General features: G+C 38.2%; 1 protein-coding gene across 1 annotated transcript; it reads left to right on the forward strand.

Moving 5' to 3' along the window:
- The first annotated feature begins 704 nt into the window (after nucleotides 1–704).
- LOC122317175 (nuclear transcription factor Y subunit B-4-like) lies at nucleotides 705–1607 on the forward strand. Its single transcript, XM_043134129.1, has one exon. The coding sequence runs from the start codon at nucleotides 830–832 to the stop codon at nucleotides 1376–1378; it is 549 nt and encodes a 182-aa protein (XP_042990063.1). The 5' UTR covers nucleotides 705–829; the 3' UTR covers nucleotides 1379–1607.
- The last annotated feature ends 17596 nt before the right edge of the window (nucleotides 1608–19203 follow it).

The following is a 19203-nucleotide window of genomic DNA, read 5'->3' on the forward strand; positions in this document are numbered from 1 at the left end:
ATCCTACATAATTTGATCATGATATTTTATGTTTTTCACTTTTATTTTGGCGAATGAATGTATCCGATCCATGAGTCAGGTTTCATGACTTGTATCGTACAAAATTATATGGCTCTGTTAATTTAGATTATCTTCTTTAGTTTTTAAGCAGTTTAATTTTGAGAATCACAGCAAATAATAATATTTGATATTGTTAATTATCTAACCAAATTATGAGCTTCGTCATGTTAATTTAAGATGCTGTGCAGTACTCCTAAAGCACTAGCAGGCATTCATAAATTAATAAACTTTAGCGTGGATTTGGAACAAGTAGGTAAGGTTTGAAAAAAGACAAAGGATATTGTGAGCAAGCTCAAATTAATATATAATGAAAAAAATCTAGTTGCAAGCACAAGTGTGTATTAATATGTGCACCAATCTAATGTGATTAGTCAAAAAGTAGATTTTATTGAAAAAAGTGTTAATTTAAATTTTAAATATGAATGAATTTATATTGATACGCAAATTAGTATACAACTTTGTTTATACATATCAAAACTCAAAATAGGGTACTTCGAGCTCTCATAATAAGAAGAAAAACATTTACTTAATTAGTTTTTTTTATTAAAAAAAAAAAAAAAAGGCCCTAAACCGCAATAATATTGTATAGAGAAAGTGCCTTTTGATCATGTGGCGGAACCTTTACCATCTACATGATGATGATGCTGCACATACAGATAGACATGCACATATATGCTTCTATTGTTCTATATAGCAGCCAGAATTGAGGAAATTAATTAGCAACGTGTCTGTGTTTGACAGGATCAAGGTAGTCTCTTCTTTTATAGAGATGGTTGATAGCACGGGCGGCAATAATTCAGATAGGGAAGGGTTTAAGTACCATTTTGCTGGTACTGCCAGTGGTGCCTTGGGTACTGATCAAGATGCGGCCATGAAAGAGCAAGATCGGTTGCTTCCCATAGCTAATGTTGGGCGGATCATGAAGCAGATTCTTCCTCCTAACGCTAAAATCTCCAAAGAAGCCAAAGAAACCATGCAAGAGTGTGTTTCCGAGTTCATAAGCTTTGTTACAGGAGAAGCTTCGGACAAGTGTCATAAGGAGAAACGCAAGACTGTGAATGGGGACGATATTTGTTGGGCTATGGCAACTCTAGGATTTGATGACTATGCCGAGCCTTTGAAAAGGTATTTGCAAAGGTATAGGGAGTTGGAAGGGGAGAGAGCTCAACAAAGTAAGCCAAGCAGCAATGAAGATCAAAAGAACAAAACAACAAACTATGGGGCAGCCGAAACAACAAGGAAACCTACTGTTCCGCCCACTCCCTTGAAGTTCAATGTGATTGATAGGAATAGTAGCCCTCTGTCCAGGCGATTTTGAAAACTATGAAGCACGGTAATGATATCTAGTCTTATATTTAACATTTTGAAGCTGATGATGTTCATGTGCAGACAGACATGTTCCTACAGTAGGTGGGTAGGAGTGGGGGTTGGGAGATGGTTGGTTTTGCTACCTTGTTTGGGCACTAAATTATGAATTTTGTGTTTGATCATCGTTTTAGCTGAAGGATATTGTAAAATAAAGCTAATCTTTGTATCTTTTTCTTGAATTATAAGGTTTATTGCAGGAAATTACAACAAAATATTATCAAAATTAGTACTGATTTTACTTGGTATTATTGAATTGTGAATTAGTACTGGTAATAATATATATATATATATATATATATGCATATATGGTCAATACTAGTTTAGGGTTTTCTTATAGAGTACTAGCTAGCTAGAATTTATGAGAATTTTCCGATATGACTTTTCCCCTGGCCAGTCTAGCTTCAAATCAAAGCTTTCCCACGAATGGATTAGTAATTAACGCGCTATGAACTTTGTTCATGATCTCATGGGCACTAAATTTAGATCCATCCGATTAATATAAGTAGACAAATTTGAATTTGATTAATTAAGATACCTTGGATGTGATTGGTGAAGGCAAGATTATAGTACTATTGGCCTTTTTGTTTGTGATATCATCATCAGTGATGCTCGTTTCAAATTTGAGGTTTACGTATGGGCGCATCTTCTTAATTTGTTGCATCCTTCCGAAATGGATCTAAACATGCATGATTTCGATATTATGAGCCATATTGATTCGTTTTTTTTTTTTTTTTTTTTTTTTTGTCCTCCTATTTTTTGGGTGATGATCATTGTCATGGTATACTGACGATCGATACTTTTTAATATGAATGGCCTAATTAAGCTATATACCATAAATTTTGAGCAGTACTGCTTGGTCTGATAAAGTTAACTTGTTGATCAATTTATGAGCTGCAAGTCCTCAGATGTAAACTATAATTACTAAGGAAGTGCCCTAATATAAACACTTCTGTTATTATTACTTCTGTTGGCATATATAAGGGACTCAACATCTATCCAATTTATATGGTACGTACTGTGTAGTCGTGCAATATCATGTAATCCTAATTCCAGGTTTAGCCCGGCTGAAGGACATGCTTGCCCAAATCTAGGGTTTTCTTGGAACAACACAAATCCAAGGGACCACAGTCCACAGTTTTAGTCGCTTTACCTTCTATGGTTTGTCGTTAATAAAACCCCATCCTGTCTTGGCCGTGCTGACATTTTGTATAGTCAAATGTGCTTGGATCATATTCCCACAGGTTAGGATGTCGAAAAAATTAAGGTCTTTTGGAAGTTTTGTGCAGAGATTCTTGCTATATATGTGGGGCTAAAATTAGCTAGCTAGAGAGAGATGAGCAGAAGCTTAATTGGGAAAAAACAAATGAGGATTTCTAGGGTTTCTGACATATCAGCCAGCTCTACATTATACAACAGTAGTACTCATGTCTTGTTGTTTTCTTCAAAATGATCATAAAAGAGGACAGAATTGATAGGAAGCTTTAACCCAGAACATGATGAAATTGAACAAATTGATCAACTTTATTTCCGTACGTAGTACTTATACATGACTGGGGTTGAACTTTATAGATAAATATGATCTATAATATTCCAATTCCTCTTATATATGATCTGTTACAATGACACTAGGGCTACATATATTGTTGCTTAATTAAATTGCTGATCAGTAGACACATGATGTAAGTAATAGTGATAATTAATAAAAGTTAATGAATAATTAACGTAAACGCACGCACTTGATGCCGGCCATTAGCCAATTACCGGTTTAAAGTGATGAGAGATGAGCACATGTAGCTCATAAGTTCTCCATGTGACATCTAGCAGGTCCATCGGAGCTAGTGACACAAAAGTACACAACCGCATATGATCTTGAGGACACGTGCGTTCTGGATCCAGATTCCAGATCAGTCGAGTTGGTGCATTTTGCACAAAGCCAAGCGAATTACATTTTGGCTGGCACCCTATATATATATATACATAGATCCCAATATTTGCTAATTAAAGAGTACGTTGCATTCCACACAGTAGTTTCATGTTGCATATGTATACCAGTTAATGGCTTCCAATCACGTAGGTGCATGATCACATGAAACTTATATCTGGTACTGTTATGATGATGTACTACTGTAATGAAGGTTCGGCACCAATATCTGCATCGATCGGCCGGTAATGGCTTCAGGTAATTGCAGGCCGGATGGATGGGTGAGATTTCCTGAACTAGGGTCTCTGGAGTCTGAATGCAACATATTTAGCCCAGTTAGCTAGAGCACTTGTAGTAGTTAACTAGCCAAAGTTAAAATCTAGCTAAACTTTGGCCAGTGAGTTCAAAATACATCAAGTATCAAACTAGCTAAATCAACAATAATTTTATTGCTGGTTATTTGGGCGGGCCAAATATGGCTAGTGAATCCGACAGGCTATTTATTTTTTAATTACCAATTATTTATTACAAATGTTAATTTTTAGCATTGAATTTCTTTTCTCTTTGCTCTCTCTCTCTCTCTCTCTCTCTCTCTCTCTCTCTCTCTCTCTCTCTCTCTCTCTCTCTCTCTCTCTCTCTCTCTCTCTCTCTCTCTCTCTCCTCTATTATTATACATGTATTAAAAGACGACTCAACAAGTTTGGCCCTTTTATTAAAGATCCAAAACAGGGAACCCAAGCTAGGCTGCCATTTTTAGCTTTGGTTTTTTATGTCTATTTTTTTGCTTTAGTGACCGAAAACATTTAATTGGAGAGCAAACTCTACTTCATTTACGCGAATTGTTTGGACCAGCTTGTACTCCACGATCTCATCCCAAATCAAAATCTAAACTGTTGTCTTTTTTTTTTTTTTTTTTTTCACTTGATTGACAAAATCTATAATGTCCATCTGATAAAACTTTTTTTTTTTTGCACTTGTAAGTTGTTGTGTGTATGTTAATTTGTGCAATTTTTTTAAAAAGAATAAATATCCCAATTACTATAAGAATAAAAATAATAAAAATAAAGAACAAAAATAATTTTTAATGAAAGAGAGATCAATTAATTAGAGATTAGTTTATTATTTGGTATTTATGAAAAATGGCTAGCTATAATGAGAAGTGCATTCTTGTAATGGACCCCTTTTGCAGACTCATTCAAGAGTCACTCTCCAAGAAATAGAAGATGAAAGAGAGAAAGATGAGAAACAGAGAGACGAGAAAGTAAATTGTATAAATTTTCTTATGCCTTCCTCTGCATTTCAGTTCATTTTTATAGTTGAAAACCATTATACAAATGGTAGCGTTTCACTCCCTAATATTCTTGAGACTCATACGACATCGTCCCACTTAAGTCACTTCCTCACAAAATAAAACAACCCCGTGCTATTAAATCCCCTCTAAACTACAACTCGTATTACATGCTTATTAAAAAAACCTTCTGTCATTTAGCCCTACAAAACATACACAGTGCATCAACTACACCAGAGCCCCTTCAACACCTTAACAATAGTATCTTACATACTCCTCCCCTTCAAAGCACCTTGCCCACAAGGTGAGGAAATTTTTCCCTGAGCTTCTAGTATGATTCCCAAGTAGCTTCTTCTGGTGCAGCACCCAACCATTGAACCAACACCTCCACAATAGCTTTGTTTCTTAACCTTTCTAATCCTGCACTGTAAAATCTACTGTGGTTAAGGCTCAAGTTCCCCTTGTACATCAACTGGTGGCAAGGTAGACAAATGAGAGATACGTTGCCTCAATTTCTTCTTTAAGGACACATGAAAAATAGGATTCAAACGAGATTGAGGTAGCAAATCCAATCTGTATGCAACCTAACCAATTCTGCTTGCAACTTGGAATGGACCAAAAAACTTTGGTAACAACTTCATATTCCTTTGAAGGGCTAAAGAACTCTGTCTATGAGGCAGGAGCCTTAAATAGACCTAGTCACCCACCATGAACTCCCTTCCAGTATGCCTTTTGTCAAAGAATAGTTTCATTCTTTCCTGAGCCAACATCAAGTTATTCTTCACTACTGCTAGCACCTCCTCTCTTGTTCATCCACATCCTAGTTCTGAGAAAAACCAAGAATGTAATGCTGCAACTTCACAGGAGGGACACCATATATTGCTTCATATGGTGTCATTTTAGTTGAGGCATGACAGGTGGTATTGTACGTACCACCATTCAGCAAATGGTAACCAACCAATCAAACCAACCCTGTGGTTTGTCACTTGAGAAAGATCTCAAGTGTTCCAAGCATTTGTTTACTGTCTCAGTCTGACCATCAATTTGAGGATGGTAAGCTAAGGAGTAAGACAAATTTACTCCTTGTAACTTGAAGAATTCCTTCCAAAAGGAATTTGTAAAAATGGCCCCTCGATCAAAAACTGCTGGGCATCCCATGCAATTTACAGATATTGTTCAAGAATAATGTAGCAATTGTGGCTGCTGTAAAGGGATGCTTCAAGGCTAAGAAGTGTGCATACTTCGATAGCCTATCAACTACTATCATGACTACAGAAAATCCCTTGATAGAGGCATCCCTCAACAAAATCTATAGACACATCAGTCCATATTTGTTGAGAAATGGGTAAAGGTTGTAATAAACCTGGTGGCATTATATTCTCCCCTTTATTTTTTAACAAACCTCTTCACCTCAAGCTTAAGACCAGGCTAATAAAAATCAGTTCTGACCCTATGTAAAGATTTATAAAATCCTGAATGTCCAACTAATAGACTAGCATGAACATAGTATAAAATTTTCAACTTCAAATATGAACAATTAGAAATATAAATTCTTCCCTTCTTAAAAAGGATGCCTTGCCTCAAAACTAAATTTGAAGAGGATTGACCCTGCTGCATTTTTACTATCTTCTACTTCACAACAAGATCTTTGTCATAAGCTTTTCGAATATCTTCTAGCCATGTAGGATTAGGGACTGTAATTGCATTCAGGGACATAGGATCATCAATCTCATCCCTTCTTGATAAAGTATCAGCTACTTTATTATCCATTCTCTTTTTGTATTCAATTGTAAACTCATATCCCAAAAGCTTAAAGAGCCACCTTTGTTGAGCAGTCGTGCCAACCTTTTGCTCAAGTAGATATTTCAAACAATGGTTGTCTGTTCTTACCACAAAAGTGCCACCAAGAGTATAAGTCCTCTATTTTTTAACTACAAGTACTAAGGCTAAAAACTCCTTCTTGTATGTAGACAACCATAGATTTTTCCCTTTCAATGCTTGACTCAAGAAAACCAAGGGTCTTTGGTCTTGCATCAATATAGCTTCAACTCCATTTGCACAAGCATCACACTCAATTATGAAAGCCATTGTGAAGTCTGGTAATGCCAAAACAGGTGGGCTTATGATAGCTGCTTTCAATTCTTCAAATGCTTTCGTAGCTTTTGAATTTCATAGAAAGGAATCTTTCTTCAATAATGTTGTCAATGGTGCTGCTATAAGACCATAGGCTTTAATGACTTCCTTTAATAACCAGTCAGCCCCTCAAAACCTTCACATTCTTTGGTATAGGCCAACTGATCATGAGACCTTCAACATTTCAAGGTCTCATGAATGATGTATTTAGGCCTTTTGTAAGGAAATTTATAATTGTTTTCTTTGATGATATCCTTGTATATAGTAAGGGTATAGAATCTCATTGTGTACATTTAGCCACTGTGTTAGCAACATTAGAACATAAAAGGCTTTATGCAAAAAGATCCAAAGGTCGCTTTGCTTGTGAGACCAAAGGGCATTACAAGAAATTCATAATACCCTTCATGTGTTCTAAATGTAGTTTTAGGAATGTCATCCTCCCTCATTCTAATTTGTTGATAGCCAAATTGAAGATCAAGCTTAGAAATTGTTACACCAAACAATTCATCAATTAATTCATCTATAACAGGGATAGGGTACTTATCTTTAATTGTGTCTTCATTTAAAACCCTATAGTCAATGTACATCCTCCAAGAACCATCCCCTTTCTTCACTAAAAACACTAGAGATGAAAAAGGAGACTGACTTGGTCTTATTACACCAGATTGCAGTAGCTCCTTAACAATCTTTTCGATCTCAGTCTTCTAGTAATAAGGGTATTTGTATGGGCTAACACTCACAGGCACAGCTCCTTGCTTGAAATTAATTTGATGATCATGAGATCTTTGAAGAGGTAAGCAAGTTGGCTCCTCAAAAACACTGCTAAACCTGCTTAATAGTTTTATTATTCTCTCAGGTTCTTTAACAACACCTTCTTGAGGTTGTACAGAAATCATGTGTAAGAACATACTTCGATGTTCTAATCCAACTAAATTGGAAATTTCACCATCTTTAATCAAGGGACTACAAGGAGAGGATAACCCTTGTAAAGACACAACTTTCCCTTGAATATTAAACTGCATTTGTAGCTTTTGAAAGTCCTAAAGAATGGATCCTAGGGACATTAACCACTGCTCCCTTAAAATAACATCACATTCTCCTAGCTCCAAAGTACAAGAATATGATACAAATGTAGTTCCCTGAATTTGAATTCCTACTACAGTACATAGTCCTTCACTGCTAACCATATCTTCATTAGCAATTTTGACTTGCATAGGATTGGACCTTTGTAAACACAACCCAGAATTAATTGCTACCATGGTATCTACAAAATTATGAATCCTCCTACTATCAATAAGTATCACAACTTTTTTCTTCCCCAACTGTCCAATAACCCTCATGGTTTGAGAACTTGATGTACCCAACATTACTTGAATGGAAATTGAGGCCACCTAAGCAACAAGTTGCTTTTCTTGAGGTTGCCTTTCTTCTTGTAACTTCTCAGTTTCTTCTACTAATTCACACGGCTCCATTTGTGATAAATCCATTCCCTCAAGCACATAAAATCTTGGTTTGACACACTTGTGCCCTTGGTGATATTTTTCCTCACAAAAATAGCAAAGACCCTTCTTCATCCTTTCTTGCATTTGACTGTCTGAAATCCTTTGATAAGGTGTTTTAGCAATAACCTGTCCCTTAGGAGGAGTCCCCAAAATAGAAGGAACTTGCATTGATTTTTGTACACCAGCTCCTGAATCATAAGGACTATATTTCCAAGCTTTTCTTGTACTATAAACGTTCTGTTCTTGAATCTTGGCCAACCCAAATGCATCATTCAAATTCTTGGGATTAAACATCTTTACAGCAAACCTCACTTCATCTTTCAAGCCACTAATAAAGCAACTCAACTTGTTTTGTTCAAAAATTCCCTTGAGCCTATTATAATTCAAATCAAATTCTGTTTTGTAAGTCACCAAAGTACCCAATTGCTTTAACCTTTTGAATGATTCCATTGAATCATCATAAATAGACAATCCAAACTCCACTTGTAATGCTTGAGTAAAGTCATCCCAAGAATAGAAAAGACCTGCTTTTGTGGAATTTTGGAACCAAACTAAAGCTTCTTCTTCCATATAAAAAGACACCAAAAAAAAAAATCTGTCCCGGTGGCACTTGATGATACAAGAAATATTGGTTTACCTTAAACACCCAAGAGATAGGATTCCCTCCAGAAAATCTTGGAAACTCTATCTTAATGTTCTTAAAGATCCCCCTATCCACTAGTTCACGATAATGCCCTCCATCACTAGCTTCATTTTCTTCAAGATTCTGAGTTTCTTGATGATGTCTAGTTCCATGATTATTGCCCACAGAAGTATTCAACGAAATCCTTGAAATTTGCTACACCATCTCAGTAAACTTCCTTTCTTGATTCTCCCTATCCACATGAGCACTTTCTTGTTGCTGAATCAAAACGGATATAGTGTCTTCTAACTATTTTTGCTACCTTTGTTGCTGCTATCGTAACTGATTCACTGAATCAAGAACTTGCACATATGAACTCGTACCCTCTGCCATGTTACAAGCTCTGAATACCAAATGTAGTGGACCCCTTCTGAAGACTCATTCGACAGAGTCACTCTCCAAGAAATAGTAAATTGTATAAACTTTTTGATGCCTTCCTCTTCATTTCAGTTCATTTTTATAGTCGAAAACTATTACAAATGGTAGCGTTTCACCCTCTAATATTCTTCAAACTCATACGACATCGTCCCACTTAAGTCACTTCCTCACAATATAAAACGACGTCATGCTATTAAATCCTCTCTAAACTACAACTCGTATTACATTCTTATTTAAAAAACCTTCATTTAGCCCTACAATACATACGCATTGCATCAACTACACCAAAGCCCCTTCAACACCTTCACAACATCTTACAATTCTCTAACTAAATTTTGGGCAAAATATAGCCACTTCACTGCTAATGCTCTTAATTTGACAAATATTTGTGATCTGGAGAATCTTGTGACCAAGCTAAAATAGCAATACCGGTAGCCCTTATTATATATCAGCTAGAAATTGTCCCAAATATTATTCACCATGTCATTCATCCTGCAACGTAAAAAACTGAGGCTATCCTCCTTAAATGGTCAATGATCGGTAGATAATTAAGCTACGATAAATCAGAAGAGGTGATCAAGCTCAATATGATCTTGGCTTTCAGGCATACTTGAACTCATCCTTTATACTTGGTTCATCTTTATATGCACAATTAATTTTCACTCAAAGGAAGCAGTACCTGGCATGGCTTGGTGTGAGAGAGATTGTTGAATTATGGAAAAATTGAGTCCAAGAAGTCATTGCTTGAGTTGGTATGATCTATAGTAATTGCCTCCAATATTACGGACACCCTAACACATAAGCATTTCTCATAATTAACCTTGTGGCCTGACTGATCAATTAGTTAATATAGGAATATATTGATTGGACTATATATATATATATGAAGAAACTATGCGGTTGATATAGAATCGAAAGAGATTTTCGCATAAATTAACCAGCTCATGAGCACTGGTTCATATAGGAATGGCGATGGTTCATAAATGTTAGACACGAAAATCAAATAAGCTCCAATATCATTTGTCTCATCTTAACTTACTTGATTCATATTTGAATTGTAATATTGTATTTGAATTATCAATCTCTCGGTGATGTTTGAATTCTTTTACTTATCATCAACCATACTCAAGTGTAGTTACTCTATATATATATATGAGAAAATCACTCACAGGCATGATATGCTTTTGACTGCTTTCATTCTTTGATTTTCTAAATATTTTATGGTATTAAAGCCATTAAGCTCCCTGCTTATTTTCTTTATTTTCTTATAATTTATTGCCATGTCTGTCATCTCTGTTTCTACTCTCCATATGCCCAATATCTCCCTCATTTCCATTAAGCTTGATGGAAATAACTAATTATATATGGTTGTCTTAGTTTCTTCCTATTTTGAGGAGTCATGATCTTCTTGGTAGTATTGTTGATGGGTTTGAGGCATGTCCTCCTCAAATTATTAGTGATTATGTAGGCAAAGGTTCTTTGAATCCCACCTTTGTTGCTTGGCATTGTAAAGATCATTATCTCCTCAGTTGGCTTAATGCCACACTGACTCGAGGTGTCCTCTTAGCTGTTCATGGTTCGAACACCTCTCAGCAAGTTTGGGATTTCTTGGCTACCAGATTTGTTTCATGTTCTCATTCTTGAATTACTCAGCTTAAGAGACAACTTCAAAACCTACACCAGGAAATGATGTCCTGTGGTATCTATCTTCAACAAGCCAAGTCTTTGGCTGATCCATTAGCTGTTGTGGGGAAACCAGTTGACGAGGAAGATCTTATTTCCTTTATTCTTAGTGGTCTTGCTCCTGCCTATAACTCTTTTGTCACCTCATTCACATTAACCTCGTGAGTCTCATTTCACTTTTGTTGACCTTCAAGCTAAAATTCTCAACTTCAAAATTTTACTCGAGAACCAAAGTCAGTCCTCTAGTGTTCATTCAAACATCCCTTATGCTCCAACAAGCTTTCCTTCAACTTCAAATCTAAAAATAAGCATAACCAACAAGGTACCTCTGAATGGGAAAATTCTTCCTTTGCTTAGATATTGAATACTAGCTCCAACTCTCAATATTGATCTGGACCTTTCTCAAGGAAATTATTCTCCTTTCCACACCACTCTAGTTTCTTGTTAGATTTGTGTTAAGAGTACTCACCAAGCTCTTGATTGATTTCATTGCATAGACTACTCCTACTAAGGAAGACACCCTCTTGCTTAGTTAGTTGCAATGGTTGCTCACCTAATGAACTCTTACTCGTCTTAGGAAAACCAACCCTGGTGGTGGTGGTGTTGTCAGCACATCACTACCAAATTAGAGAACATGCAGATTCAACAACCTTACCAAGGAAACGATGGTGGTGTTGTTGGCAATGGATCTGATCGTACCATTTCCAATACTTTTTTTCATATAAGTAAAAGAGATTTTATTGAGCTATGTAATCAGGCAAAGCTCGAGTACATAGGGAATATACAAGAAAGAGCCTAATTACAAATTACATGCTATGGAAAGTAACATAAAAGTCATTACAACTCATTCCATTCAATACAATAGAAGAAGCCCAAAGCAACAATGTATGAAGAAAAATGCCCTAAAGACATCCAAAGAGCATTCCCTATTGTCAAAACAATGATCATTTCTTTCGTTCCATGTGCACCACGTTAAGCATAGAGGCACCATCTTCCAAATAGCTGCAATGTGATGATTACCCTATATCCCTATCCAACATGAAAATCAGTCTATCACCCTCCTAGGCATTACCCATGCAAGAGAGAGCCTAGTGAAGATTTCATAATATAAAGTCTTGACTACTTCGCAATGAAAAAATAGGTGATATGCTGATTCACTATCATGTTTGCACATGGAGCACCAATCTGTTATATAGAGGCCATGCTTTCTCAGTTTGTCGATAGTCAGAATTTTCACACGGGATGCCTACCAATCGAAAAATGCAGCCTTGAGGGGAACATTGCCCCTCCAAGTGCTCTTCTAAGGGAAGGCATTGAAAGAGTAAGTCGTTAACGCCTTTTAATTTATTGCTCCCTACAAGTGTCCAAAGTAATATGTCCTCCCCTCATGCCTGTTTTTTCGTAAAGCACACTATAAAAATCAGCAATGTCTCCCACCTCACAATCCTATACAGCTTTAATGAATCTCACAGACCAATGCAAGGAATAAGTGAAAATGCTTATATTATCAGCCATCACAACATCCTTATCTAACGCAATTCTATAAAGAGAAGAGAAAACATTTTTCAAATGAAAGTCACCACACCAAATATCGTGCCAAAATTTGATGCACATGCCCCTTCCCACCTCAAGTCTAAAATTACCGAGTAGCCCCATTTAGTTGCAAGACTCAGCTGAAATCAACTCAATTCAATCCAGTTTTAAGCTGAGTCTAACATCTAAGTACCCAACTCTCAAATTCTTAAACTCATCTCAACTCAAAACTTCTTTACACGTGAGACTCACAATTTTTTTTCAATTCAACACATCTTTATATGTGGGACCCACAACCTTTTTCAATTTTCCATAAATAATACTAAATTTATCTTAACATCCAAACACATTTAAACTCATTTTAGATGGGCCCGACATAACTCACTTTACCTACTCAACTCATTACTATTCATAAAGAACTCAGCTCAACTCAACATTCGAACGCATCCTAAGTCTTCCCATCCATTTCAAATTAATTTCCAAACTCCTATGCCATAGGCTTCTATTACTTCATTAGAGCACCAGCCACCCCACAAACTCTCATATTTAACATCTATAATGTTCCTCCAAAGAGCATCAATTTCCTAATGATACCGCCATAACCATTTTCCAAGGAAAGTTTTATTGAAAATTCTCAATTTTCTTACCCCCAACCTACCACAAAATAAGGGGGTGCATACTTTATCTCATTTAATAAAATGAAATTTTTTGTCATCCTTTAATTACCCTCCCCACAAGAAGTCATGAAAAATCTTCTCCAGTTTATTCGCCATCCCTGCTGGCAAAGGAAATAAAGATAGAAAGTACATTGCGAGGTTAGATAACATACTCTTGATACGTATGATTCTTCCACCTTTAGACAAATAAATTGTATTCCAACCCCCTAGTTTTCTTTCGATTTTCACAACAATCCCACCCCACATTTCCTTAGATTTATGAGAAGCCCCCAATGAAAGTCTCAGATACTTCATAGGCAAGCACCTTGCAGCCCAAAATAGCTGCCACTTCACTTAAATTATTGATCAAGCCAACTGGAACTATTTCAGAATTTGATAAATTCACCTTAAAACTAGAGACAGATTCAAAGAAAACTAGAACGGCTCTCAATGAGTGAAATTGATTGCGGTTTGGGTCGCAAAAGATCAGTATATCATTGACGAAAAGAAGACGAGATATTGTCAAGCTACCATCTGAGGAACTACCCACTAAGAAGCCCAAGATAAAGCCCCTGTCCACCATCCCCTCCAACATCCTACTCAACACATTCATCACTAAAATGAATAAAAGTGGGGATAAAGGGTTCCCTTGTCTCAAGCCCTGAGAATTGTTGAGAAACCTTCTGGAGTGCCATTGACCAAAATAAAAAATTTGATGGTTGTGATACAATGCTTCATCCACTAACAATATCTTTCCCCAAACCCATACTAACCAGTTCACATGATTGAAAGCCTTCTCCAAATCAAGTTTACATAAAATACCTAGGATGCCGGCTCGGACTCAATTTTCCAAGCATTCATTTGCAATGAGGACTGAGTCTAGAATTTGTCTTCCTTTAATAAAGACATTTTGTGATTCAAGATAATCTTCCCCATAACTTTGTTCAACTACTTAGGTAGGACTTTTGAGATGATCTTGTAGACCCCACTCACCAAATTTATGGGATGGAAGTCTTGCACCTCCACCAACCTCGCCCATTTTGGAATAAGGGCGATGAAAGAGGCATTAATGCTTTTCTCAAATTTCATGAAGGAGTGAAATTCAAGAAATACCTTCATGAGATCCTCCTTGACAATGTCCTAACTAGCTTGAAAGAAAGCTATTGTGAAGCTATTCGAGCCCGATGCATTGTCTTTGTCCAACCCTTTTAGTATGCTAAGCACCTCAACCACTTCAAATGGCCTCTCCAACCAAGCCACACTTGATTTCTCAATTGAATCAAAAACTAATTCATCTACCTTGGGCCTCCATTGGTATTGCTCTATTAAGAGCTTGTCATAATAGTGAACAATACTTTGTGCTTTGTCCCCTTCCTTCAACCAAAGGATCTGAAATTTTTGTCTATATGAAATCTACTCCATAAGGGTGATTTTTTCCAACTCAACTACAATTATCATTTTCCTTGCCTTATCTTCGACCGAAAGAGTCCAATCAACCTCTTTTTCATCTAACTGTTGTAGCTCCTAAAACAATTTGTTCCGCTGGTTATTAATGTTCCCAAAGACTTCTATATTCCATTTTCTTATGTCATTTTTTAGAGTTTTAAGTTTCCCAGCTAAAACAAAGCTAGGAGTGCCCGTGAGTTTATATGAGGCCCACCACGAACTAACTTTCTCCATGAACCATCCACCTTCAGCCACATGTTCTCAAATTTAAAGTATCTCTCTCCCTCACGAAGACCCCCACAATATAATAAAAGGGGAAAGTGATCAGAGCAAAGTCTAGGGAGCTTTTTTGGCAAAGGTTGGGAAAGTGGGCCTCCTAAGAATGAGAAACAATGAACTTGTCCAACGTAGACCAGGCCCTCCCATTTGATAAAGTGAAGTCTCCCCTAGCTAAAGGTAGATCCACCAAATCCAGCTCAAAAATTAAAACTGAAAAATCAGCCAAGGCTATGCCCATGCTAGAATCCCTCAGCCTTTCACTCAGAAACCAATGATGTTGAAATCTCCACCAATACACCACGGCACATCTCACCAACTGCACAGGCCAGTGATCTCATCCCATAGAAGTTTCCTACTCTTATCAACATTAGGCCCATAAACTCCTACAAACCCCCAACTGAACCCATCTTCCACATTCGAGAAAGAACAAACTACTAAGAATTCACCGACGTATTCCTCCACCAAATTGACTACTCACTTGTCCCACATCACTAAAATTCCCCCTGATGCACCCTCGGAATCAAGGGTGGTCCATCCCGCATCAAAGCAATTCCACAAACTTCTTATTATGTTCCTATCAATAAACTTCATTTTAGTCTCCTGCAAACAAATCACATCTGCCTTCCATTCCCTTATTAAGTTCTTCACTCTAAGGCACTCGCTCGGGTCATTCAAACCCTGAACATTCCATGAAAGAATCTTAGGCTTCATGGAACACCAAGATTTGCCCTATCATTATGTATTCCCCTGCTCGCACTTCCTTCTCTAGCATCATAATTTATGGAGCAAGCAAGCCACTTACCCTCCCTATCTTTTTTAGCGGATGATCTGGCAAAGGGAAGTTGTCCTGATTCTATAGTGGTGAGTAGAGCTTTGAACTGTTCCTTATAACCTTCGAAAGAGATCCCGACCCAATGACGCATATCGTTTACCTTTTGCAAGACCCAATCTAATTGTAAGCCAGCTTATAAAGTTGCTAGTGGTAATGAACAGAGAGGAATAGGCATGTATCTAGAATCCCCCAATTTAGTTAATGGAGCATCAACTCCAAACTCCTTGTAAACTAGTTGTAAGTCAGACTCAGTTGCAAACTCGTCATTTGAGAGCACCCCATCCGAGGATGACTTATCATCCTCTTCTTCCATTGTGCACAGAACCCTAGAGGGAGTCCCTAAAGGGCGAAAAATGAGCTTTGTGCCATCGGAGACTTCAAAACGAGGTAGCCCAATTGAGGACGATGCCTATTCACGGTTGTTCCTCCCATCCGAGGCTAGGAGCTGCTCCAAGCTAAGGAACAAGGGGTCAAAGGAGGTGGGCCACCCTTTCTGTGTCTACGAAGAGATCCCAGAGGCCTAGGGATAGACAGGGACTACCTTCTCACCCCTTCCAACCAATTCCAACACCTTTGTGTGTTTCCTAGAGTTCCCTAAACCCTACAGTTGTTCCCTGCTCATGGTTGTAAGGTCACCGATGGTATGTTCTAAGTCAACGGCAACACAGTCGGATTGACCGCCTTGTCAACAAAAACAGTTAGGCCAGTAATATTGGTCTTAGAGGAGACTTTTGCCCGTCATTCCCAATACTGGTTCTGCTATTCTACATTCCCACTCCTCATCATTTCATTTAAATTCAATTTTATATCCTCCTCAAGCTATTGCTAACATAAATTCTATACATAAATTTTGATACGAAAATAATTTCTTCTTTGTGTTCACATCTACCACAAAAACATCTACCTCTTTTTGTGTAAAGGGCAACTTGACAGGCTAGATTCTTTTACAAGGGTGTAGTAAGAATGTGTTATATCTAATGTACTTGATGGACTAGCTATTTTTACAAGGGTGCAATAAGAATGTGTTATATCCATGTACTTGAAGCATCTCTCATCAAATAAGCATCTCCAAAGTCATTCACTCTACCTTTGTTGGATTCAAGTCCCCTTTTGATGCTTGAAAAATCTCATAATAGGCCAGAATGAGAGAAATAGTCATTCCCAGCCCACCATGATGATTCGGGCCACAATCGGTGTAGTATGGTGCCCCCAACAGTGGTGGTGCTGTTGTACGGTGTCAGTATGCACATCCATGGTAGTGAAAGGAATATAAGTGCAAAGAAAGTAAAAGAGATGAACACACAGATTTACATGGTTCGGCATAATGCCTACGTCAACAGGCGTTTGAGGAGGAGAAATCCATTATAATATACTTATTACAGTCTCTCATAGCCTCTCATTTCTCACTATACAATGGAGATCTTGAATATATTTGTTGGAGAATATCCCTTCACTGGAACTCACTTTTGAGAGGTTGAAGAAGAAGTTGAAGTCATAGTTGAAGCAGAACCTGTTTGAAGTCATCTAGATGCCCTCTTTTATCCAATACCTCTTTTTGCGTACCCATGTAGTGGTAAGGCATGGTCCGCTTTGTGCATCTAACCACCTCTCACTTTCCCCCTTTCTCCCAACAATGCCCCGTTGCTTCCTAACACACTTTTCTCCCTTAACTCCGTGCTTTTCCTCTTGTCTCCTAGTGGTGGCCTAGTGGGCTAGGTTTGGTCTTGGGCTTGGGTATTTTACCTTCTCACAGATGCTAGTAGTTCTTAAGGGCAATTTTCTCCAAAAACAAGATTTTGAGAATTTTTAAAGGTAAAATATGCAATCAAACTTATCCACCCCAATTCGTAGATAAATAAACTCCAAGGTTTGGTCCTTCTTCATTCATTCCCGTTGCATTAAGTAGTAAAGATTTTTTAGCGCGATATTAGGCGAAAAATGGGCTTGACCACATGAAGTGTGTGCAAGGGGCTCGTCTTGGCAAAGCAAGTAGGAGATAGGCTTGACAACATGAAGTGTGAGCATAGGGCTCATCTTGGCAAGAAAAGCAGGAAATAGTCTTGACCATGTAGCTCGGCTATTGTAGGAGATGAACTCGACTGAGCCCATCACTCAACTTAGTGAGATGAGTGGAAGATGGAGTGGACCACGTAGAGCGCAAATGCATTGCCCAGCTATTGGTGAGAGATGAGCTCAATTGTGTAGAGTGTGAGTGCGAAGCTCGGATGTGGCGGGAGATGTTCTCAACCACGTAAGATGTAAGCATGGAGCTCGAATGTGGTGGGAGATGTACTTGACTGCGTAAAGCGTGAGCGTGTTGCTTAGCTATGGCGAGAGATGAACTTGACCATGTGGGTGCCAGTGCGGAGCTCAGATGTGGCAGTAAACGAACTCGACCATGTGAATCATGAGTGCATAGCTCGACTATGGTAGGAAATGAACTCAACCCATGGGGTGCAAGCACAGAGCTCACATGTGGCGGGAGATGAACTTAACTGCATGGGGTGCAAGTGTGGAGCTTTGATATGGTGGGCGATGTAATCAACTGCGTAATGTGCATAGTTCAGTGATGCATTTGTATGAATGCCCGCCATTTTTGGAAAGTGTCTGTTCACTCAATGTTTCTGTTTTCAATTTTGTTGGTGTTGGAATTTGTATGAAGAAACCCATGCAAAGCGGTTAGAGGACTTGTCAACCCCTTGGGTTTGCCTTAGGTAGTTGCAGAGCTTGTCGGTTCATTCTCGAAGATAACCTGCGCAAAGCTGTTGTGGAGCTTGAAGGCTCATTAAGTCCAAAGGCTTGTTCCCGGAGGTTACCCACTGACAATGGTTCTAGCTCGAGTATGATGCTTGGCGCGAGTCTAGGGACTCGTATCAGTGAGAAGGTCAGCAAGTCTAGGGACTTGTGTCCAAATGGCCATTTAGAAAAGTCCTGCCCAGCCTAAACTTCACAGTGATTCTAAGGCCTCGGCTTGGTGGCATGAAGGTGACCAAGTCTAGAGACTTGTGTCCGACTAGTCATCTACGGCTCTAGCCCAACCAATGCATCATGACTAGTCTAAGGACTTGACTTGGTGACATGAAGGTAGACAAGTCTAGGGACTTGACTTGATGACATGAAGGTAGACAAGTCTAGGGACTTAACTTGGTGACATGAAGGTCGGCAAGTCTAGGGACTTGTGTCAGACTATCTGTGTGGGCGAGCCTTAGGGCTCTAGTCTAACCAATGCATCATGGCAAGTCTAGGGACTCAACTTTGCTAGCATGAGGGTCAACAAATCTAGGGACTTGTGTTCAATTTTTGAATCACATTAAGTCTAGGGACTCGACTTCACTAGCAATGTCTAAGGACTTATGTTCGACCATTGCATCATGGCAAGTCTAGGGACTCGACTTTGCTGGCACGAGGGTTGATAAGTCTAGGGACTTATGTTCAATCGTTG

Source organism: Carya illinoinensis, chromosome 7 (genome assembly GCF_018687715.1).
Source record: "Carya illinoinensis cultivar Pawnee chromosome 7, C.illinoinensisPawnee_v1, whole genome shotgun sequence".
Classification (NCBI taxonomy): domain Eukaryota; kingdom Viridiplantae; phylum Streptophyta; class Magnoliopsida; order Fagales; family Juglandaceae; genus Carya; species Carya illinoinensis.